This window comes from Syngnathoides biaculeatus, chromosome 3 (assembly GCF_019802595.1).
Source record: "Syngnathoides biaculeatus isolate LvHL_M chromosome 3, ASM1980259v1, whole genome shotgun sequence".
Classification (NCBI taxonomy): Eukaryota; Metazoa; Chordata; class Actinopteri; order Syngnathiformes; family Syngnathidae; genus Syngnathoides; species Syngnathoides biaculeatus.
In genome coordinates this window covers 40,179,337-40,203,374 of record NC_084642.1, presented here as the reverse complement: position 1 = coordinate 40,203,374, position 24,038 = coordinate 40,179,337, and the positions used below count along the sequence as shown (strand labels likewise).

General features: G+C 42.7%; 1 protein-coding gene across 8 annotated transcripts in view; it reads right to left on the bottom strand.

Annotated features, from left to right (window-relative positions):
- gch1 (GTP cyclohydrolase 1) overlaps positions 1 to 22,538 on the bottom strand; it is a 106,362-nt gene extending 83,824 nt beyond the window's left edge. For 6 of the 8 annotated variants that reach the window (XM_061815842.1, XM_061815844.1, XM_061815843.1 and 3 more), the window contains exon 1: positions 22,103 to 22,538. In XM_061815842.1, the coding sequence (XP_061671826.1) occupies positions 22,103 to 22,463 (361 nt within the window). In that variant the 5' untranslated portion in view covers positions 22,464 to 22,538. The remainder of the gene's footprint in view (positions 1 to 22,102) is intronic. The other 2 variants (XM_061815845.1, XM_061815849.1) reach the window with 1 other exon arrangement.
- Positions 22,539 to 24,038: the final 1,500 nt, after the last annotated feature.

The following is a 24,038-nucleotide window of genomic DNA, read 5'->3' as shown; positions in this document are numbered from 1 at the left end:
TGAAGAGGAAACTTCCTGATATAAGTCACAGTTGTGCAAAGATGCAATCTTCTTGTATTTAGAGGTGGTAGAGTACGTTAACGCCCTACATTACGTTAAGGTTATACAGAGAGCCCTTACTCTTTCGCGGTTCACCGTTATAGATCAGCGCAATAACAATTGCGCAAAGGTAGCAGTTTGAAGTGACAAATCGTGCAATAGTCCACAGGATAGACTGGACCAGCAGGATGTGAGGGTGTGTCAACAACGGTGAAAGGGAGAAAATAGTCGGTTCGCTGATCAAAAATTTAATGACTTAATTGCAAGACGTAGAAAAACTGTTTGAATGCCTACTAGTCATTTGAATGTTGTTGGAATTATACAAGGACTCAAGACGGGGAAAGATATTGGTAACATTATTGCGGGTAAACGGCCGTGAGAAAAAAAACGAGCTGTGTGAGGAGCTAAAGGAGAACGCACAGCTTGTGGATATTTGTGCTACATTTCAAGCTTCCAGTGCAAATTGTGAAAGAGGATTTAGTTTGATGAATCATATCAAAACGGCATCTAAAAATAGTCTTGAAATGACACATTTGGACCAACTGATGCGCATAAAGTCAAAAGGTACAACCATTGGAGAAGTGAGATGGAAAGATGTAAAATAAGGTACATTTTAAGTCAGATTTGTGCATATTCTAGTGAAATTTATTTAGATCATTTTCTCTTATGACTTGATAATTTATCGTCTTTTCCTTTCGGCTTGTCCCTTTAGGGGTCGCCACAGCGTGTCAACTTTTTTCCACCTAAGCCCATCTCCTGCATCTTACTCTCTGAAACTAACTGCCCTCATGACTTCCGTCACAACATCCATCAACCTTCTCTTTGGTCTTCCTCTCGCTCTTTTGCCTGACAGCTCCATCCTCAGCACCCTTCAACCAGTGATCCCTGATGCAGTCCCACCTCCACCTTAAACTCTTCCATCACTCCTATGGCACACACCTCACCATTGTTCTGCTGCAGTCATACAAGTCCTGTACTATTCTGTATACATATTTCTCCGTCACACCAGACTTACGCATGCAGTACCGTAGTTCCTCTCTTGGTACTCTGTCATAGGCTTTCTCGAGATCCATAAAGACACAATGTAGTGCTTTCTGACCTCTGTACTTTTCCACGAACACCCTTAAGGCAAATTATGCATCTGTGTTCCGCTTTAGGGATGAAACCATACAGTTGCTCACAGATACTTACTTCTGTCCTGAGTCTAGGCTCCCCTTCCTTTCCCATAACTTCATTTTGTGGCTCATCAACTTTATCCCTCTATAGTTCCCACAGCTCTCCATATCACTTTTGTTCTTAAAAAAAATGGGAACTCGCACAGTTTTCCACCATTCTTCAGGCATCTTTTTGCTTGCTAGTATTCTGTTGAATATGTTTGTCAAAAACTCCTCAGCCACCTTTCCAAATTGCTTCGATTGATTCCATCAGGACCAACCGCCTTTCCATTTTTCATCCTCTTCAGTGCCTTTCTAAATCCCCCCTTACTAATCATTGCCACTTCCTGGTCCTTCACACTTGCCTCTTCTATTCTTCTCTCTCTCTTTTTCTTCATTTATCAACTTCTCAAACTTTTCTTTCATTCTATCTAGCACACTACCGGCACCACTCAACACATTTCCATCTCAATCCTGGATCACCCTTACCTGCAGCACATCCTTCCCATTTCTATGCTTCTGTCTGGCCAACCTGTAGAGATACTTTTCTCCTTCTTTCGTTTCTATATGCCTCTTCTTTAACCTTCGCCACCTTTACCTTTGCCCTACATCGCTGCTCAATGTATTTATTTCGCTTCTCCTCAGTCCTCTGTGTCCCTCTTCTCCGCTAATATCTTTCTTTGTGTGACTTCCTGTATTTTAGGAATCCACCACCAAGTCTCCTCCCCTTTCCGACCAGAAGACACCCCAAGTACTCTCCTGCCTGTTTCTCTGATCACCTTGGCTGTACTAGTCCAGTGTTCTAGGAGCTCCTCCTGTCCATCGAGAGCCTGTCTCACCTCTTTCTGAAAGGCCGCACAACATTCTTCCTATCAGAGTTTCCACCACATAGTTCTCTGCTCTATTTGATTCTTCTTAATCTTTCTTCCCACCATCAGAGTCATTCTGCCTATGCTACACTCTCCCCTACCACTACTTTACAGTCAGTAACTTCCTTCAGATTACATCGTCTGCACAAAATGTACCGTAATTTCTCGAGTATAATGCGTCCTTAAGTATAGCACCCCCAAAGTTGACCTAAAAAAAAAAAAAACAGGAAAACCTGCTATCCAAATGCTCAAAATATTAATAATGATCTGTATTTATATATTTGTTAGGTTTGTATTTGGTTTGTTTTTCCAAAATTGTCTGTACAAAAATCATTAATAATAACAATCTTTGTGAATGTGCTAATATATAGCGGTCATACAGTATATATCTCGGGACAGGCCACAGGACACACTTGTCCTGGTCCCTGTTATTGTCAGAACAGAATCCATCAACCAACTAAAATAACTGTTCAATTATGGTATAACATTTTATTAACACTGTTGATGACACATATTACAGTCTTAAATAAACTATTTAACACTGTTGAACAAACATTTGTTTCATTAAATATTTGTGCATAAAATATTTGTGCATAGTGCAGTTTATCCTCTACATTACACATCCTTGGCCAAGACTTCAAAAGAACCATCTGATTCATCTCCAATCTGAAAAATATCCATCGTAGCTACCTTTGGTGTATCACTGTCAAACTCATTATTAATGACTTGGTACAGTTCCGGCGCCTCTTGCATTGCATCATGAACATCCCATTTTATCCCACCGCATGTCATCCTCTGTGCCATCCATCGTGTTTGTTTTAATCCCAAGAGTTTGGGTTGTGCAGCGCAGCCTCTCCCCCTCCATTCGGCTCCAATCTGTAGCATCTTTTACTGTGGCCTCTGGTGGCTATCAAAACAACGTGAGCTCAAACTACGTAGAAAAGAGCGTAATGGGCACATTTAAAAAAAGCGAGCATTTCAATTGTGTGCAGTCTCCTGTTTTTTTTTCTTTATGTACTCATTACGCCTTTACTACGTAGTTTGAGCTCACGTTGTTTTGATAACGACCTGAAGCCATTGAGCTCTCGTTGTTTTAACTGCCGCGCTGCTTCCGGGTTCTCGCGTCTTTTAAAAGCGGCTGCACAACTAATCATTGTAGTCAACATTTTTTGTCTTGATTTACGTTAAAACCAACTCATGGGCAGTCGTATTGATCTTTGACGCAGTAGCAACAAATATGCTATGCCAACGATTGTAAAATGTGAAGCTCCCCGAGGAGGTAATAGAACTCAGGTTGGTGGCGCACATTAAGGTAATATATATATATATATATATATATATATATATATATATATATATATATATATATATATATTTACCACTCTATGTAACTGTATACAACTATACAATGAGATTGTATTTTTTATTTTTCATCCATACCTAAATATAATGCGCGCTCTTAACTTTTTGAAAATATTTTTGTAAAAATTGCCCATTATTTTTGAGAAATTATGGTAATCTACCTGCGTGCTTCTACCTCTACTCTTGTAGGGCACCCTATGTTCCTGCCTCTTCTGGCGGAAAAAAAAAAAAAAAAAAAAAGTGTTCACCACAGCCATTTACATCCTCTTTTCAAAGTCCACCACCATCTGTCCCTCACCTCCAAGGCATTCTTAGCCAGCTCTTCCTTTAAAATAACCCCTATTCCATTTCTCTTCCCATTGATTCCATGGTAAAATAATTTAAACCCTGCTCCTAAACTTTTAGCTTCACTACCTTTCCACCTGCTCTCTTGGATGCACAATATATCAACCTTTCTCCTAATCATCATGTCAACCAACTCCTGAGCTTTTCCTGTCATAGCCCCAACACTCAAAGTCCCTACACACAGTTGTACGCTCTGTGCATTCCTTTTCTTCTTCTGCCGATGAATCAGTTTTCTTTCTCTAGCTTGTCTTCGACCCACAGTATCTGAATTTCCAGCAACGCCCTGCAGGTTAATGGTGCCGGGGGCGGGCGTTGTTGTTGTGCGGGCCACGACCGATCCGGTATGGCATTCTTTAGATGAACATTCATATTTGTTTGGCACGGTTTTACGCCAGATGCAACCCTTCTGCATTTATCCCGGCTTGGGACCGGCCTACGGATTGCACTGGCTTGTGCCACCATTAAGGTCCATTGTGACTAGATCAATTATGGGTAGGATGCTAATAAATACACTGTATCACAAGCTACAGCACATACCATTGTGGAAAATGTGAATGCTTTAATGTGAAAAAACTATGTCTGAAAGGTGTGTATGTTTCATTTCGTTGAAAGCAAGACACTCACCGAGGTCAAAACTGGACTTCACCGACCTAAGCCCAAGCAGGACTCTTACAAAGCATACTGCAAATCTCACGAAAAGTCTTAAGTCAATGAGTTTTGTCTGTTTCATTTCAAGTGGGCCAAATGAGTTATAGTAAAAGTAAACTAATGGAAATTGCTGTTGTAATTTGATTCTTTTCACAAGCCATGAAACTTTTTAAGACCCCAGGTGTGATACTGGTGTGTGGCCACGATCAGCACTTCTGTTGCTCACAGTGGTCCTCGGTGTGCTCTGGGAACTCGTCCGTATGCCCAGACAAATTGAAAATTTGAGGGAACATTGGTAGCACCTACCCGACAGAAGGAGCTGTCAGAGGTGGCCAGGATGTGGAGGGTCTGAAAGGATCTTGGCCGCCCTGGCCCTCGTTCGAGTCTTCAAGGTTGGGTAGGGTGGTGCTGACAATTGGTTCAGAGGTTTTGATTGTCCATTGCAATCAGGGTTTGTCTTTTTTTTTTTCTGGCAGCCTCAAACCAGACCATGATGGAGGTACACAGTACTGATTCAATGACTGCTGTGTAGAACTGTCTCAGTAGGTGTTGTGACAGGCCGTGCTTCCTTACAAGCTGCAAGAAGTACGCTTTCTCGGTGCACAGATTGTGCAGCATGCAGGGCTGTGGAGAACCATGCCCCCGACAGATTTATTATGTGATGTAAAAATGGTAGGGTCGTCCGGAATTTTTAGGATCGGTCGGGAAATCGGAACCACAAGCTTTTTTTTTTTATGCCAGATATAAAATTGGAATTATTGCTCACTGCCTCGTGGACCCCACTATGTGGTAGCATGCATGCTAACACATACAAAACTTTGCATGTATGCCATCTATGTAACCAGTGTATTTGGTTGTAGTTGATTGAAATAGTTATTCAAAACAAATTTAGAGATTTTTGACCTTGGGATTTAAAGTGGCCCGTTCGTGATGGTCAAATGAAACTTCATGAAGCAATGAAGCTTTGCAGCCAATTGGTTGGCATATGGTTCAAAGAGTCATGGTGCTTCATTTGCATGGATGATGAACACAATCTAGAAGCTGTGCAATTGGGCAATTTGTTGAAAAGAGTGTATTTAAAAAATAGCAACCTGCCGTTGACTTTATAAACTCAAAACTATTTTGAACAAACTTTTTTGTTTCCAGGATTTACCAATTATTTGAACAACTAATATTTAGTTGTATGACCACAGTTTTTTTCATTACTGTTTCACATTTGTGTGACATGGAGTCAACCAACTTGTGGCAGAGTTCACCTGTTATTCCACTCCAAGATTCCTCAATGACATTCTACAATTCATTTACATTTCTTGGTTTTGCTTCAGAAACAACATTTTTCATGTCACCCCACAAATTTTCAATTGGATTAAGGTCCGGGGATTAGGCTGGCCACTCCACAACATTTGCCTTGTTAGTTTGGAACCAAGACTTTGCATATTTACTGGTGTGGGGTCATTGTCTTGTTGAAACATTGATTTCAAGGGCATGTCCTCTTCAGCATAAGGCAATATGACCTCTTCATCTATTTTGACATATGCAAACCGAGCCATGATCCATGGTATGCGATAAATAGATCCAACACCCGAGTAGGAGAATAATCCCCATATCATGATGCTTGCAACTGCTGTCTTGAATTCAGAGTTTGGGGGTCGTCTCACAAACTGTCCGTGGCCCCTGGACCCAAAAAGAACAATTTTACTCTCTTCAGTCAACAAAATGTTCCTCCATTTTGCTTTAGGACTGCTAATTTGTTCCTTGGCAAATTGTAGCCTCTTCTGCACTTGCCTTTTTTTTTTATTATTTTTTTAAACAGAGGGACTTTGCAGAGGATTCTTGTAAATACTGTAGATTAGCTTCATGCAGCTTCTTCTCATTGTCACAGTACTTATAGGTAACTCTTTGATGATCCTGGAACTGATCATTGGCTGAGCCTTTGCTAATTGCCGATGCATTTTAATGCTTGTCCTCCGTTTTCTGCCACATTTCTCTGGTTTTGCTCTCCATTTTAAAGCATTAGAGCTCATTTTAGATGAACAACATGTGATTTTTTTGCACCTCTTTATATGGGTTTCCCTCTCCAATCAAACTTTTAACCAAAGTATGCTGTTCTCAATGTGTTGAATGGCCCATTTTCCTTGGATTTTTAAGGAGAAATGCATGTTCAACAGGTGCTGGATGTATTCTTAAATAGGAGCCACCTAATTCACACCTGTTTTTCACAAAATTGATGACCTCAATGATTGAATGCCACACTGCTATTTTTTTAACACACCCCTTTCAACAAATTGCCTACTTGCACAGCCTTAAGACTGTCTATATCAGTGATTTTCAGCCACTGAGCCGCGGCACACTAGTGTGCCGTGAGAGATCGTCAGGTGTGCCGTGAGAAATTATCCAATATCACTTTTTAATTTTTTTTTTTTTTTTTTTTAACATTTACTAATAATTTTCTGCAAATATTGTGTCATTGTCCAGTGTCCGTGCTGTAAAGGCTGGCAGAGTAATGTAATATTTGTCCGTGTGGCAACACGTAGCTGATTGCCTCGTTCCTCCAAGAGAATTAGTGATGCACCTGAGAGGCCGTGGTGACAGTCATGGAGAAGTTTTTAAAAAGGACAACTGCAAACTCCGAACTGGGCCCTGGACAAGATTCTGACCCAGATGAAGGCTCTAGTATGAGTGGTGGGAAAAAGAAAGCAAAGACAGTGAGCTCAAGGCAATATAGTGAAAGCTATCTTTCGTTTGGATTTACTTTCACCGGGGATGAGACGACGCCTATTCCGTTATGCCTGGTGTGTGGCGAGAAGCTATCCAACAGCGCCATGGTGCCAAGCAAGCTTAAACGCCATCTCCAAACGACACACCAGTCGCTTCAAAACAAGCCGATAGACTATTTTGTTCGCCTGCGTGTAAACACAGAAACAGGCAATGTTTATGAGAAAAACCACAAAGCTAAATGAGAAAGCGCTCAAAGCTAGTTACCTAGCCGCCGAACTTGTTGCTAAATCAAAAAAGCCGCACACTGTGGCAGAGACATTAATACTACTACTTGCCTGTAAAGCCATTGTCAACGAGATGCTCGGGCCTGATGCGGTTAAAGACATAGCTAAAGTCCCGCTCTCTGATAACACAATTGCCAGGCGTATTGATGACATGTCTACAGACATCGAAAGCCATGTTTTGGAAAAGATACTCATGAGTAGGAAATTTGGGTTGCAAGTTGACGAGTCTACGGATATTAGTGGACATTCTCAGCTCTTGGCCAATGTGCGTTTTGTGGATGGAGATACCACTAGAGAAAACTTCCTATTTTGCAAGGCACTGCCAGAAAAAACAACTGGAGAGGAAATTTTTCGGGTCACATCGGAATATCTTGACCAGGGAGGACTTACGTGGGAAAACTGCACAAGTGTGTGCACTGATGGAGTTGCAGCCATGGTCGGGCGCACCAAAGGCTTCGTGAGTAGAGTGAAGGAAAGAAACCCAGATCTGATTGTTACGCACTGTTTTTTGCACCGTGAGGCCCTCGTTGCCAAGACTTTACCAGCAGAACTGGTTCCTGTGTTGGACGATGTGGTGCGCATAGTGAACTATGTGAAGACACGACCTCTAAAAAGCCGTATATTCGCATCTCTGTGTGAGGAAATGGGAGCGGAGCATAAAGCCTGATTGCTCCATACGGAAGTCCTATGGTTGTCGTGCAGTAAGGTGCTGACCTGTGTGTATGAGCCGCGAGAGGAACTTAAAATGTTTCTGACAAATGAGAGGTCTGATTACTCAAATCTGTTTGCAAGTGATGAGTGGTGCGCAAAGCTGGCATACCTGGCTGATATATTTCATCATCTTAGTGAACTGAACACAAGGATGCAGGGCCGAAATGAAAACCTGCTTACAAGCACAGATAAAATAAATGGATTCCGTTTAAAGGTGCACCTCTGGCAACAACATGTGCAACGTGCCAACCTGGAGATGTTCCCACTCACAGACAATCGGCAAAGAAACACTGCTGGACTGTCTGAGGTAATAGGTAAACATTTGAAAAGTCTTGAGAAGTTGTCATTTTATTTCTCTTCATCCTACACTGAATGCTTTGACTGGGTTAGGGACCCATACAGCTCGGCATCAGTTGTTGGAAAGGACATGACTTTACAAGAGCAGGAGGAACTAACTGAACTGAAAAAGGAAAGTGGTTTAAAACTAAGATTTGCTGATCTTCCTTTGAACAGTTTTTGGTTGACTGCTGCCAAGGAGTTCCCCATTCTGGCCAACAAAGCTGTTCTGACATTACTCCCATTTTCCACAACATATCTGTGTGAGCTGAGCTTTTCAAGCCTAACTGCTATAAAAAAAAAAAAAAAAAGAGAGAGACTGAGAGCTGTTGAAGAAGAGCTTCGTGTACGTCTTCTATTCCTGCCAGGATATCAGCTTTGTGTTCATCCAAACAAGCCCAGGTTTTACACTGACTGAGTATAAATAAATTGAGAAATTATATTGTAATTAAATACACTATAGAGAGTGTCATTTTGTAACATTTTTGGTTAGTGGTGTGCCACAAAATTTTTCCAATGTAAAAAAATGTGCCGTGGCTCAAAAAAGGTTGAAAAACACTGGTCTATATCATGAATGCTGGGTTTTCTTGGTTTTCTGAGAATCAACTGAACCTACTGGTAACTTGTTCGATGTGGCAATAAAAATAATATACAGGAAATGTGGATTAACCTGGTTCATCACATTGGACTACGATGATTTTGAACACTACCGTAGATGTTTGTCGACATAAGGATTGTTGACTACAAATCATGCTGATTTCCCTTTGTCACAGAAATTCTTCAGTGGATATTAAAGTTTAATGCCTCTTGTTGATTTCATTGGGGAACTGTTAAGGAATTCATTACTATGTTAGTTATCATGATAAAAGTATATAATTACTACTATAGTTGCTGTTAGAATTGATTTAGCATGCGTTTGTTTCTGTTCGTCTTAGTTTGAATTGTTCTCTTTGTGAGCTGCGTGTGTGTCTTGAAGTGTGACCCAATGACACCTGGGAGGCGATGCCCCCCTGCCGACCTCAAGCAGATAGTCCTGAACACTGGGAAGCGATGTCTCCATCCTGACTGACCTCAGCATGTTTCCCTTCTGGCCTTGAGCAGATACTCCTCAACACTAGGAGGAGATAACTCCTTTCTACCACAAAATGATGCCCCCAAATGCCATAAACATGTCTTTAAACAATGCCCTGCTTTTCCTCTTGTGGGTTTATCAGGGCACTCTTGCAGCCTTGAAGATGTACCTTAGTGTTTACGTGCTGTTGGTGTAGCCATCTGTGTCAGCATTTTCACTGTGTATGCTTGTAACCCTTTGAAATGAGAAAGCAATAAAAAGAGCAGACAGGGACTACCACTGTGGCAGTCTGAGGGAGCGCACTCACACAGTGTTTCTCACTATCTGCCCCACGCGAGGAAGACAATCTTGGTTGGTTTGAGTTTACTTCCTACAGTCCTAAGGCTTGTCTTAGCTGTTTTTCTAGGAACATCTCTGACAGGAACTGATCGTTAAGTTCACGCGACTGTCACATTGTCACAGCATACTCCTCAGGGACCTTGGACTTCCCGACATGCAACAACTGAAAATAACTCAACAATATTGGCAAAAAAACAGAGATTTTAGATTGAGCCATTGCTTGCCAACATGGAAGCATCCAAAGTTCGAGTTTTTAGAAGAGACTTATGGGCAGCTACTTTAAGAGCTTTAGTAAACTCACCTGACTGAAGTGAGCAATTGATTATTTGCTGCAAACCAGCTAACAGATGGCTCACTTTATCATTTTGCCGATTTGGGCCAACATTTCACCAGAAGGACTGTATTTTTTCACAAAAATAATTGGTGAGGTACAGGTTCGAAAGAGCTGGTCTGTGTGGTTTGTTCTTAAGCCTGACGAGGTGGCCGGACCGAAGCCGTGCTTCTGCTTCCTCTCCCTCCTTCACCTGCGCCGCTTCGCTGGCTCAACAACAATCCATGGTAAGTCCGGCGGTCTCACTAACTTTTCTGAGATGTTTTGTTCACACTCAAGACTGCTGTTTTGTGTCATTATCCTAGGTGCAAAAGTTCTTGGCAGGTGGAACAGAGGTGCATATGAACAAAGTGTCCCAAAAAAAAGACGACAAAATGCAAAAAGAAGCACTGACAGGGAGAACCAGAAGCCGTTGCACCTGCGTGCCGCTCTCATTTGCATGTAGGATGGCAGTTGTTTTTTTTTATTTATTTTCCATGTTATCGTCAACATGAATGTTAAAGTCTTCTCTTATGACAATATCGTTGTATTCAGTCCAAATAACTGACAGCGATTCTGATTCTCTGTTCCACTATGGAGTTGCCCTTAGGGGAGAGACACCAAACAAGTGTGGGTATACTTTATTTTTACCCTGGTGGATGAAAGGGTAGCCTCCCTCCGCCTGCAGCAAGGGGGACGGGTCCTGACTCTTGTTTGTGCTTATACAACCAAACAGCAGTTCAGGGTATCCCACCCTTTTGAAGTCCTTAGAGGGAGTGCTGGAGCGCCCCCCCTCTGAAGACTCCATCATTCTGCTGGGGGACTTCAATGCCCACGTGGGCAATGACAGTGAGACCTGAAAGGGTGTGATTGGGTAGAACAGGAACCTGAGTGATGTTCTGTTACTGGACTTCTGTGCTCAACACGGATAGTCCATAACAAACACCATGTTCAGGCATAAGGGTGCCCACATTTCCACCTGGCACTAGGACACCCGAGGTCCCAGTTCGATGATCGACTTTGTGGTCGTGTCTTGGACATTCAAGTGAAGAGATGGGCGGAGCTGTCAACTGATCACCACCTAGTGGTGAGTTGGCTCCGATGGTGGAGGAAGATGCCGTCCAACGTGGCAGGCCCAAACGTATCGTGAGGGGTCTGCTGGGAAAGGCTGGCAGATTCTCTTATCAGAAGGAATTGCCCTATCAGAAGGAATTTCAACACTCACCTCCGAAAGAACTTTCCTCACGATGTTTCGACTGGAGCTGTGGGCCATAAGGTGGTCGGTGCCTGTCGTGGTGGCAACCCGCGACCACGTTGGTGGACACCAACAGTGAGGGATGCTTTCAAGCTGAAGAAGGAATCCAATCGGGTATTTTTGGCCTGTGGGACTCCCAAGGCAGCTGATGGGTATCGGCTCGCCAAGTGGAATGCAGCTTCGGTGGTCACTGAGGCAAAAACCTGGGCGTGGTAGGAGTTTGGTGAGGCCATGGAGAAGTACTTCAAGACTGCTTTGAGGAAATTCTGGTCCAGCGGCGGGGGGCAGTGATCCGTCAACACTGTGTATAGCGGCTGACCTCAACTCTGGATTTTGTGAGTCGGTGGGGAGAATACTTTGAAGACCTCCTCAATCCCACCAACATGCCTTCCCATGAAGAAGCTGAGTCTGGGTGCTCTGAGGTAGGCTCTTCTATCTCTGGGGTTGAAGTCACCATGGTGGTTAAAAGGCTCCTTGGTGGCAGGGCCCCGGGATTGGATGAGATTCGCCCAGACTTCCTAAAGGCTCTGGGTGTTGTTGGGCTGTCCTGGTTGACATGCCTTTGCAACATCGTGTGGACATCAGGGGGAGTGCCTCTGGATTGGCATACTGGGGTGGTGGTCCCCCTTTTTAAAAAGGGTGACCGGAGGGTGTGTTCCAACTATACGGGGATCACACACCTCAGCCTCCCTGGTAAGGTCTACTCAGGGGTACTGGAGAGGAGGGTCCGTCGGGAAGTTCAATCTCTGATTCAAGAGGAGCAATGTGGTTTTCGTCCTGGTCATGGAACAGAGTATCAGCTCTACACCCTCGGCAGGGTCCTCAAGGGGACATGGGAGTTCGCCCAACCACTCTACATGTGTTTTGTGGACATGAAGAAGACGTTTGACTGTGTCCCTTGGGGAGTTCTGTAGGGTGGTTCTTTGGAACCCCCTGATACAAGCTGTTCGGTCACTATACGACCGTTGTCAGAGTTTGGTTCAAATTGTCAATAAGTCGGACTTGTTTCCAGTGAGAGTTGGACTCTGCAAAGGCTGCCCTTTGTCACTGATTTTGTTTATAACTTTTTTGGGGACAGAATCTCTATGCGCAGTCAAGGTGGAGAGTGTGTCAGGTTTGGTGGCCTCAGGATCGCATCTCTGTTCTTTGAGATTATGTTGGCTTCATCAAGAAGTTATCTCCAACTCTCACTGGAGCGGTTTCACAGCCGAGTGTGAAGCGGCTAGGATGAGAATCAGCACCTCCAAATCTGAGATGATGGTCCTCAGTCGGAAAAGAGTGGCATGCCCTCTCCGGATTGGAGATGAGATGCTGCACAAAGTAGAGGAATTCAAGTATTTTGTCGACATAAGGATTGTTGTTCAAGAGTGAGGGAAGAATGGAGAATGGAGTGGGAGATCGACAGACGGATCGGAGCGTCTGCAGTGATGCGGACTTTGTATCAGTCCATTGTGTTAAAGAGGGAGCTAAGTTGCAGGGCAAAGGTCTCAATTTACCAGTCGATCTACATTCATACCCTCACCTATGGGCACGGCCGTGAGTCGTGCCCGAAAAAACAAGATCCCAGATACAAGCGGCCAAAATGAGTTTCCTCTGCATGGTGTCCGCGGTCTCCCTTAGAGATAGGGTGAGAAGCTCGGTCATCCGGGAGGGGCTCAGTATCTAGCCGCTGAAGAATTTTTTTTACCCCTCTTCTTTCATCAGAAGTGCCTAATCTCAACAAATGGCAATGACCTATGGGGTCCCTCAAGAGTTCTTGGACCCCACCTGTTCAGGCTGTATATCATCATCTTTTCGTTTCGGCTTGTCCTAGTTGGGTTTGCCACAGTGCATCATCTTTTTCCGTGTAAGTCTGTCTCCTGCATCTACCTCTAGAACACCAACTACCTCATGTCTTCCCTCAGCACCCTTTTACCAATATACTCACTCTCTCGCCTCTGGAACAATCGAAATCTGCTTTCTCATACTTTTTCTCAAAAACATCTAACTTGGGCTGTCTCTCCAATGAGTTAATTTCTAATCCTATTAAACCTGCTCACTCCAAGAGAGAACCTCAAAATCTTAATTTCTACCACCTCCACTTCTGCTTCCTGTTGTTTCTTCAGTGCCACTGTCTCTAATCCCTACATCAAGGTTAGCCTCACCAATGTTTGATAAACTTTGCTCTTCATCAGAGCAGAGACTCTTCTGAAACATAACACACCAGACACCGTCCGGCAGCTGTTCCAACTCGCTTGGACCTGTTTCTTCACTTCCTTACCACACTCACCATTACTCTGGATTGTTGACTATTGAGTATTTGAAGTCGTCCAGTTTCGCAATCTCTTCTCCCTGGAAGCTCACTCGTCCCCCTCCTCCCCTGTCATTCATGCACATATATTGTTTTATTTGGCCAATCTTCATTCCTCTCCTTTCCAGTGCATGGCTCCATCATTCCAATTGTTCCTCCACCTGCTCCCTGATTTCATTGCAGATCACAATATCAATACCATTCCATGCTGTTGAGCTACACTCTTCCCTACCACTTCCTTACACTAAGTAACTTCCTTTCGTCTGCACAAAATGTAATCCACCTGCGTGCTTCTACCGCCGCTCTTGTAGGTCACCCTCTGCTCCTGCCTCTTCTAGAAAAAGGTATTAATTTCTGCCATTTCGATCCTTTTTGCAAAGTCCACCACCATCTGTCCCTCAAAGTTCCTTTCCTAGATGCCTTCACCAACAGGTCCATTGCAATCTGCAGCAAGCACAACTCTCTCTGTGTTTGGGATGCTCAGAAATACTTCATCTAGTTCCTTCAAGAATTATTCTTTCAACTTCAGGTTGCAACCTAGATGTGGGGCATAGCCACTAATCACATTATACATAACACATTAAATTTAAAGTTTTAGCCTCATCACTCCCTCTGATACTCTTTTCACCTCCAATACATTCTTAGCGAGCTCTTCCTTTAAAATAACCCCTACTCTATTTCTCTTCCCATCCATGCCATGGTAAAATATTTTAACCCTGCCCCCAAACATCTAGCTTTACTACCTTTCGAATGCACAGACTGGAGTGTCTTTGAAAATTCAGCGAGCAGCCTAGACGGATATACAGATGCTACTCCATCGTTTGTCAGTTTCTTTGAGGAGGTGTTTGTGGCAACTAAAACTTTTCACATGTTCAATAACAAGCCATGGTTTACTGCCAAACTTGGGCAACACTGCCAGCCTAAAGAGGTTGTGTATCGTAGTGAGGATAGGGCCCTGTACAATCCCGCTTGAAACAACTTGACTAAAAAAAATTAACATTGCAAAGAGCAATTATGCAGCAACGATGGAAAAACAATTTTGTGCTAATGACTCCAAATCAGTCTGGCATGCATTATAATTGTAGACAAAAAGTAGACAAGTAGTAGACAAAAAGAGTGGAGCAACAACCTCCACATGATGCAGTCAATGTGTCTGCACTTCACCCTTGAACACCACGGCAGCGTGGGAATCTATGAGCGGATCCTGTTCGTGGACTTCAGCTCTGCATTCAATACAATCATACCCAAACTCGTCCCCTCCAACCTTTTCCAGCTCAGCGTCTCACCTGCCATCTGCCAGTGGAGCTCCAACTTCCTGACCGGCAAGATACAGCAGATGAGGTTGGGGGACACCACATCATCGACACGCACCATCAGCACCAGGGCACCCCAAGGTTGTGTCCTCTCTCCACTGCTCTTGTCGCTCTACACGAACGACTGTACCTCAAGACACCTGGCTGTCAAACTCCTGAAGTTCTCAAATAGCACCGTGGTCATCGGCCTCATCAACGACGGTGACGAGTCTGCATATCAACAGGAAGCGGAGAGGCTGGAGCTTTGGTGTGGCTGACACATCCTGGAGCTGAACTCACTCAAGACTGTACAGATCATTGTGGACTTCAGGAGGCATCCTTCCTCACAGCTGCCCCTCACGCTATTCAACTGTCTTGTGTCAACCGTCGAGACCTTCAATTTCCTGGTAATTACAGTCTCACAGGTAGTGGGAGAGAAACATTAGCTTGATCCTCAAAAAAAAGCCCTGGAAAGAATGTACTTCTTGCGGCTTCTGAAGAAGCATGGCCTGCCATGGGAACTACTCAGACAGTTCTTCACAGTGGTCATCGAATCAGTACTGTGTACCTCCATCACAGTCTGGTTTGGGGCTGCCACAAAAAAGAACAAACTGACTGTAACGTACAATCAAAACTTCTGAACGGATTGTGGGCACCACCCTACCCACTATTGAAGTCTTGCACACCACACGAACGAGGACAAGAGCAGACAGGCTTCTATGGGACCCTCCACATCCTGGCCACCAGCTCTTCCAGCTCCTTCCCTCGGGTAGGCGCTACCGAACAATGCAAACCATAACCAGCAGGCATTCCGACAGCTTCTACCCCCTTGCAATTAAATTCTTGAAAGTCTAACTTACAATTTCACTGCAACATGCTGCCAATTTTCTTGGCCAATTAGTATTATATATGAGAAAGTATCGCACAACTAGTCACTTTGCAACTGCACACACTCCTTGAAGTCTTGAAAGCCTTTCCACAATGGTCATTGCACTGGACTATTGCTAAATGTTAGAAAAGGATGCATCCTTAGAACAAGTGCAAGTTAAAAAAATGAAATAAAAAATGTGTTCCCTGTCAATTGACTGTCTGTGCACTGTCGTACTCAAAATGTATTATCGTACTAGGGTGGCTCCAACTACTGGGAGACAATTCTTTCTGTGATGTTTACATACTTAGTCAATAAAGCCAATTCTGATACTTCATCTTTTTCTTTCGATTTGTCCTGCGTCACAGCGTTTCATCTTTTTCCATCTCAGCCCATCTCGTGCATCCTCCTCTTTAACACCCACTGTCCTCATGTCCTCCCTCACAACATCCACCAACCTTTTCTTTGGTCTTCCTCTCGCTCTTTTGCCCGGCAGCTCCATCCTCAGCACCCTTCTACCAACATACTCACTCTCTCGCCTCTGAACATGTCCAAATCAAAGAAAAACTTCCAGATCATTGATGATGAAATCTGGGCGAATACATTCATTTTCCAAGCTGCTTAACCTCACAAGGGTCACGGTGACGCTGGCGCCTATCCACCTATCATCGGGCAGGAGGTCGGATAAACCCTGAACTGGTTGCCAGCTAATCGCAGGGTACATAGACACAGACAATAGTCACCCTCATAAACACAACCTAAGGCCAATTTAGAGTCCCCAATTTATGCATGTCTTTGGGGATGTGGGAGGAAGCCAGAGTGCTTGGAGAAAACCCCTGCAGGCAGAGAGAGAAAATGCTAACTTCACACAGGTGGGGGCAGGATTTAAACAATGGAACCTCAGAACTGTGAGCCCAATGGTCAGTTATGTCATCGTGCCGCCAATATGGATGGATTCGGTTTTAAATAAAATAATGCTTCAATGTAATGGACACTTCCCTGTAATGGACGATAACCCCCTCCGCCACAGACTCTCTCTCTCTCTCTCTCACACACACACACACACACCACACACACACACACACACACACACACACACACACACACACACACACCCCTATTTGTCCGTTCAATGTAGGTTCCACAGCATAATGTTAACTTTGGCACAAACACAAAGACAGACCAGTTGGTACAGTCCAGCTACTAATGTGAAATTTTAAAAAGTAAAATTTTTAACAGTGGTACAGTGTCACAGTATAAATAAAAACAATCTACGAGATAACTGTTGTTAAATATTGTGAATTGCAGCTTTCACGACATTTGGTTACATGTCAGAATGTAAGACTTTGTTATACTGTGGGTACCTACAAAAGAAGCACCTCGGCCCATATCAACAGAAGTAGTTTTATAACAATAGTTTCGAACAGTAAAGTCACCAACATGATCAACCATCAATCCATTTTCTAAGCCACTTATCCTCACACTATCACAGTTATCTTCGGGCAGGAGGCGCTGTACACATAGAAACGAACAACCGTTCACACTCACAATCACACCTAAGGGCAATTTAGAGTGTCCAATTCATGCATGTTTTGGGGATGTGGGAGGAAACCGGAGTTCCCGGAGAAAACCCACGCAGAAACGGGGAACATGCAAACGCCACACAAGTGGGGCCGGGATTTTAACCCCAGTCCTCAAAACGCTGAATGCAACGTTCTAACCTGTTGCGCCTCCGTGCCACCTCAAGCAAATCAGTTTAGTTAGATTTTATTAATTTCTTTTAACTCTTTTGTCTAATATCACACCACAGGTCGGAGAGGAATGCCATCTCAGCTATGTTGTGTATCATATATGTAGAAGACATCCTACAATAAAGTTACTTGAATTTACACCTATGAAACTGAGGTAATATGTTCTGTTAAATCTCTACGTAGCTATTGGTCATGTGCTCATCAAGAGGATTTTTGCCCCATGCTGTGATGAAAGATGAACCCATGACCTGGACACACAGACACACACATGCACACACTCACCAAACAGTCCACAGTGTTTCTCACCCAATGCTTTCACTCTATAAACATCAAGTTTTCCATTCCAAACATATGTGTGTGTATTCTCTTTTTTTCAACATTTTCTAGGGGGAGGCTTTTGAAACAACCAATCAGCAATAAATAGGGCTTAAGGAGCTACCCATACTGTATCCACATCACTGTGATAATTTTCAGTGTTTATTCTTTGCTCTTCGCAATTGAGAAGAATTTGGTGGATGTCATCTTGCTGCTGAAGGTTTTTAAGTCATATTTTTCTATCATTTACTTAAGCTGCAGTCCTATCTGCAATTTAAATTTACAGCACATAAAACAGGCCCCACTACAGCTAACCTACCTCCAGATGGGTTCAAAAAGTGGTGGGCAAAGCGAACAGAATCCTATCTTCACTCCAATACAGTAAAGTATAAAAAAGTGAGCCCATGTGGAGCTAAAACCTCTAAAACTTTACAGGGGCACATGGTCCAGCGGATGGACATTAGGCAGGTCTCAAAAACAAGTTCCTATCACGCTGAAAGACTGCAATGTGGAGCTTTGAAAATGGTAGGTCCTTGGGGAACCTTCCTTGACACAACTTCCTACTTCAGTCTTTGCCTCACTCTACACTTTTTATTCTATAGCCTGAAACAGTTCAACATTGAAAAGAATAGCTTATCCTTTCACAGACACACTTTACTATGATGGGAAATACCGTAATTTCCCTTGTATAATGCATCTTAAAGTATAATGTGCAACCCTAAAGTTGACCTAAAAAAAATAAATAAATTGATACAAATCAGGAAAACCCTTCTGCCCATGTACAATGCGCACCACCAATTTGCTTCTATCCATATGCTCAAAATATTGGGAATTATCTGTATTTCTATTTTGCTAGGTTTGGACTTATTGTTTGTACTTATTTTGCTTCTGGAAAAAAACATCTGTACAACAATTATTAATAATAAAAATCTTTGTGAATGTACTGATGCAGTGGGACAGGCCACAGGACAGGCTTATCCTGGCCCTGCAATTTTCAGAACCGAATCCCTCAACCAAGTTAAATAAATGCTCAACGATGGCATAACATTTTACTGATACTGTTGATGACACATATTACAGTCTCATTTAAACTAACACTATTTAACTTAAAGATTTTTTGCATTAAATATTTGTGCAGAAAACATTTGTGCATAGTGCAGTTTATCCACTACATGACACTTCCTTGGCAAAGACTTCAAAAGAAACATCTGACTCATCTCCAATCTGAAAAATATCCATCGTAGCAACCTATGGTGCATCACTGTCAAACTAATCATTGATGAATTGGTCCAGTTCTGGTGCTTCCTGCATTCATGAACAGTGATTACATCTTGTTCCCACAGCATCTCTGCCATCCATGGTGTTTGTGAGGAAACATTTTTGAATCGAAAGACTATTCCCATTATTTTTAATTATTGTCAGCGCTTTGAGGGGAAGGTACACCATGCTAATGGCGCAGCCTCTTACCCCCGTTCGGCTACAATTTGTAGTAGCTCTTCATTGCGTCACAACTCAAACTACGTAGAAATTAGCGTAATGAGCAGTTTTTAAAAAAGCGAGCATTTCAATTATGTCCGATCGTACTACGTACTTTCAGCCCACGTTGTTTTGCTTCTGGTTTGGCCGCATCATCGGCCAGAGTGGTGAAACATTTCTTTGAAAAATGGCTGCACAACTAGGCCTTGTAGTTGACATTTTTTTTCTTCGTTTAAGTTAAAACAAACTCAGGGGCAGTCGTTTCTGATGTTTGGTCCAGTAGCAACAAAAATGCTATGCTAATGACGGTAAAATGCTAAGCTTCCCCACTCCCAGGAGGTCAGCGTTCAGAGTTCAGGTTGGTGGCACACATTACCGTAATATATATAAATATGTAACATAAGACATCGAACATCATATTGAAATTTATATGCATACCTTATTTTTTTAACACTCTGTGTACCTGTATCCGACTATACAATGTAATTGCATTTTTTATTTTTTCATCCATACCTAAATATAATGCGCTCAATTGACTTTTTGAAAATATTTTTGGAAAAAATTGCACATTATTTTTGAGAAATTGCAGTACTTGGCTATGCTGACATAAATCCATCCATTATCTGTGCAACTTATCCACACCAGGGACGACAGTGTACTGGAGCCTATCCCAGCTGACTTTTGGTGAGAGACCTGGTACGACCAGAATGAGTTGCCATGTCTGTGTGGGAGGAAACTGGAGAAGAACGTGCAAACTTCACACAGGAAGGCCAGAGCCTCAATTTGAAACAATAACCGTTGTAGTGTGAGGTAGGGTGTGCTAAGCAGTCACTCACTGTGGCATTCTGTATGCCATATACAATGTGCTCTTACCCATTCGCGGTTCACCATTTGCTGCCCCGCATATTCACGGACTTTGCTCTCAAAGTTTTTTTAATGTACTGTATTTTGACAATTGTAGAGCTCTTAAATTCTCTTCTAAATAGACAAGGTGCCACATTAGACATGTCTCCTTACAATGTGGTACACTTTATGTGGACCCTGAGTTCCATCATTTGTAAATGTTTTGTGACTTGTCCAACCACGTTCATTTCAACACACTGGTTACACTGATAGTATGTATGCGACCACATGTTTTAGCAAGTACAGTATGTAAGGTACCATATGATGTCGCTCACAAGGCAGTAAGGAACAATTGCATATCTGTAAGCAGAAGAACCTTATGTTGCCCCACACACTGCCTGGATAGGCAGGTCATCACTGAAAATGTTGTACACATTTACGGTGTCACATCGTAACTAAAATTATTACACCACAGCGAAAAGAATAGTTCAACTAGCAAATAATAAAACAACAATGACTCAAGAAATAATTGACACATAACATGCACTTTAAACACTATTTAGATCTGGGAGCATGCAAATAGTGTTTTAAGTGCATGTTGTGTGTCAATCACTACTTGAGTCATTCTTTTATTAGTTTTGTTATTTTCTCGTTATCCTATTCTGTTTGCTTTGGTGTGGTAATTTTAGTTGCTAAGTGACACCGTGTGTCAAACTTTGACAGCTGAGAGAAAACATACGTACGAACATACGCACGTGCAGAACTTGATTCCGCTAAAGTTTCTTGGGGCCCATGGTGAAGAAAGGTGAATAAACTTGCAAAAAACAAAACAAAAAAGTTGCACTTTCCCAGTGTGCATTATCTTGTGACAGCGTGTGACCGCACTAGTGTGATTTGGTGACAGTCAAGTGTCGAAGGGAATCAAAAAGCATAATGGGTAAAGACTGACGTACCTCCTATCCATTGGGAGGCCAGGAAGATGCTCCAGCGATAGTCAGTGGGAGAGCAGCTCTATCGTGCCACATAAACCAAGATACAGGAAGTGCATCATGGTAAAGACTGACGTCCTTCCTAGCTAATGGGATGCCAGGAATATGTTGTAACGATAGCCAATGGGAGAGCAGCACTATTGTGCCACACAAACCAAGGTTGCAAAAAAAAAAAAAAAAAGGTACATATACATACTGTAGTTATAGAAACGGCATCCATTATTCACAGATTTTCATTATTCCCAGGGGTGTAAGAAACATAACCCTCGTGAATAATGGGGGAACACTGTATATTGTTTTCCAGTTTTTTCTGTGTATATACTGGATACAGCGGTGTCATAAGATTATAATTGTGAACACCAGCACGATATTCCAACCCCGATGCTAGTTTTTCCACTCCAAAAATGTAAACCATTGGTTTTGGAGGGATGCGTTCCAGTTTATATGAAATCTATTAATCAAGCCATTACTTTTATGTGGGGGGGGGAAATACTACGTATTACTGTGAGAAAAACAGTTGTGTAACTGTCACACTAATAACTGATCATTCAGAGTTGAAGCATAAATTTAATGAATTTTACCAAAAAAATGAGAAAATGTGGTTTCTGCTAAATCATTGTGTGAGGAGCTGATTTTTCCACTTTGTGATTGATTGTACTGGCAAGTTGAAAATCGAACCGATTTTAAACGACCCTTTTTAGTGGGAAAATAAGCCAGAAGAGGATCGTTTGGTCGCTCTCCTCAAAATTTACCACCTGTTGACCAGTGCCCAGCAGCCCCATCCCCAACGACCGCACCCCCAACTCCCGAGAAGCTTTTCGTAGTGTACAACTCACCGATGATTGTCTCCTGGTAGCCCTTGGTGAAGAACTGCATGGCTGTGGCAGCTCTCCATGGAGTTTTGACGAGACCCTGCCGCCCTGGGTCCTCCCCAAGCCCACGTAAAATGGTCGTGTAGGCTGCGGCCAGAGACGGGAGGTTCACCTCGTTGTCCTCCACACTTCTGGTGCCCTCCTCATTCCAGCTCTCAGTCCCCGAGACCGCCGATCGGTGCGAGCCGGACTCCGCGGCCCGATCCTCGAGAGCAACGAGAGGTCTTTGGAGCACGCTGTCAAAGTATCCATTGAGGCCCAGACTAGTGTCCTCAGTATCCTTTTTGTCCTTCGACATGAACTCGGTGTGCTTAGTGTGTTCCATCACTTGTGTGACAGGCTGCTGAGCACTTGTTGAGTCAAATGCTCATATCGGAAATACTAGCGTTTTATGGATACACGTTGTCCACAGGGGACTTCTTATTGGTTGTCAGACTCCAGAGGGGCGGGGATAATCCCCTTTTCTCCACAACGGCTTCACCAACAGAACAGTTTGAGGAGATGACCAACTCCTTTCAAAAATATCCAATGCAACAGTGGCTGAAAAGGGTGTTTAAGCTACTGCACTCTGATAGCAGTGTGAGGAAGTTATGAACTGTCGTGGGGTTGCTAACTAATCATGCAACAAAAATGTGCATCTAAATTAGTTGATTTTCAAAATTAGGATTACAATTTTAGTCACATTTTAAAAGAGGCCTACAAAACGTTTTATTGTTTTCATACGCTTCCTTTAACGCATGTCATTGGCTCTCTCCAGTGATGTGCCATTCTGCCGTGGTCTCAAATACGACCAAGTGCCTCCTTGTAGTGCAATCTCTTATTTTTCTGCTATTTTGAAAAGGTTAATCTCAAGAGAAGACAGATCAATATGTGCTGTTGATGCATATATTTAAATTGCATCATTCATTATCTGAGCCGCTTATCCTACCAAGGATCGCAGGAGCCTATCCCAGCTATATTCGGGCAGGAAGCTGGGTATACCCTGAAGGAGTTACCAGTCAATCTCAGGGTACATTGAAACCAAGAATGTTATCAAATGTCATTAGTATTACTTTAAGAAAGTAATTTAAATAGTTATTCTCCTCTCACGTTTTCAACAGGCTAATTTGTAATTGAAACCAAGTACCATTCCAAAGTAATCATCCCATTCCTTGGAATCATATTTAAATACTTGGTTAATTGTACACCAGTAGATTTTTCAGTACTATCTGTACTGTCTGGATGTGTTTATGTTTTTTGTGACCACCTTTTTACCATTAGCCCTTAACTTTGAAAACTGATAGCTGTAAAGCAAAGCAAATAAAGAAGTAAAGAAAGAGATAAAACATTTAAAACAGGATAAAAACAATAAAAATGACAAACACAATATAAAAAAAAAGAATCAAAATCGCATACAGTGCAAGTAATATGACTAAAAAGTGAAAATAATCTAAAAAGCATGAAAAAAAAAATAAGAGTTTTCAACCTGGATTTAAAAACATTCACACTTGGGGCTGACCTCACCTCTGTTGGCAACTTTTTCAATTTGTGTGCAGCATAATAGCTAAATTCTGCTTCACAATGTTTGCTTTGGACTCGCTCTACTATTTGACCTGAGTCAGTCGATCTCAGCGCTCTACTGGGTTTGTATTCCGTAAGCATTTCTTCCGTGTATTCAGGACCTAAATCATTTAGTGATTTATAGACCATTAGAAGAACTTTAAAATCTATTCTAAAGCTGCCTGGAAGCCACTGCAAGGACTTTAGGATTGAAGTTATATGCTCTGACCACTTTGCTTTGGTTAGAACCCGAGCTGCAGTATTCTGAATGAGTTGCAGCTGTTTAATACTCTTTTTGGGGAGTCCAGTCAGAAGATCATTACAGTAGTCACTTTTACTTGAGACTAAAGGATAGATGAGC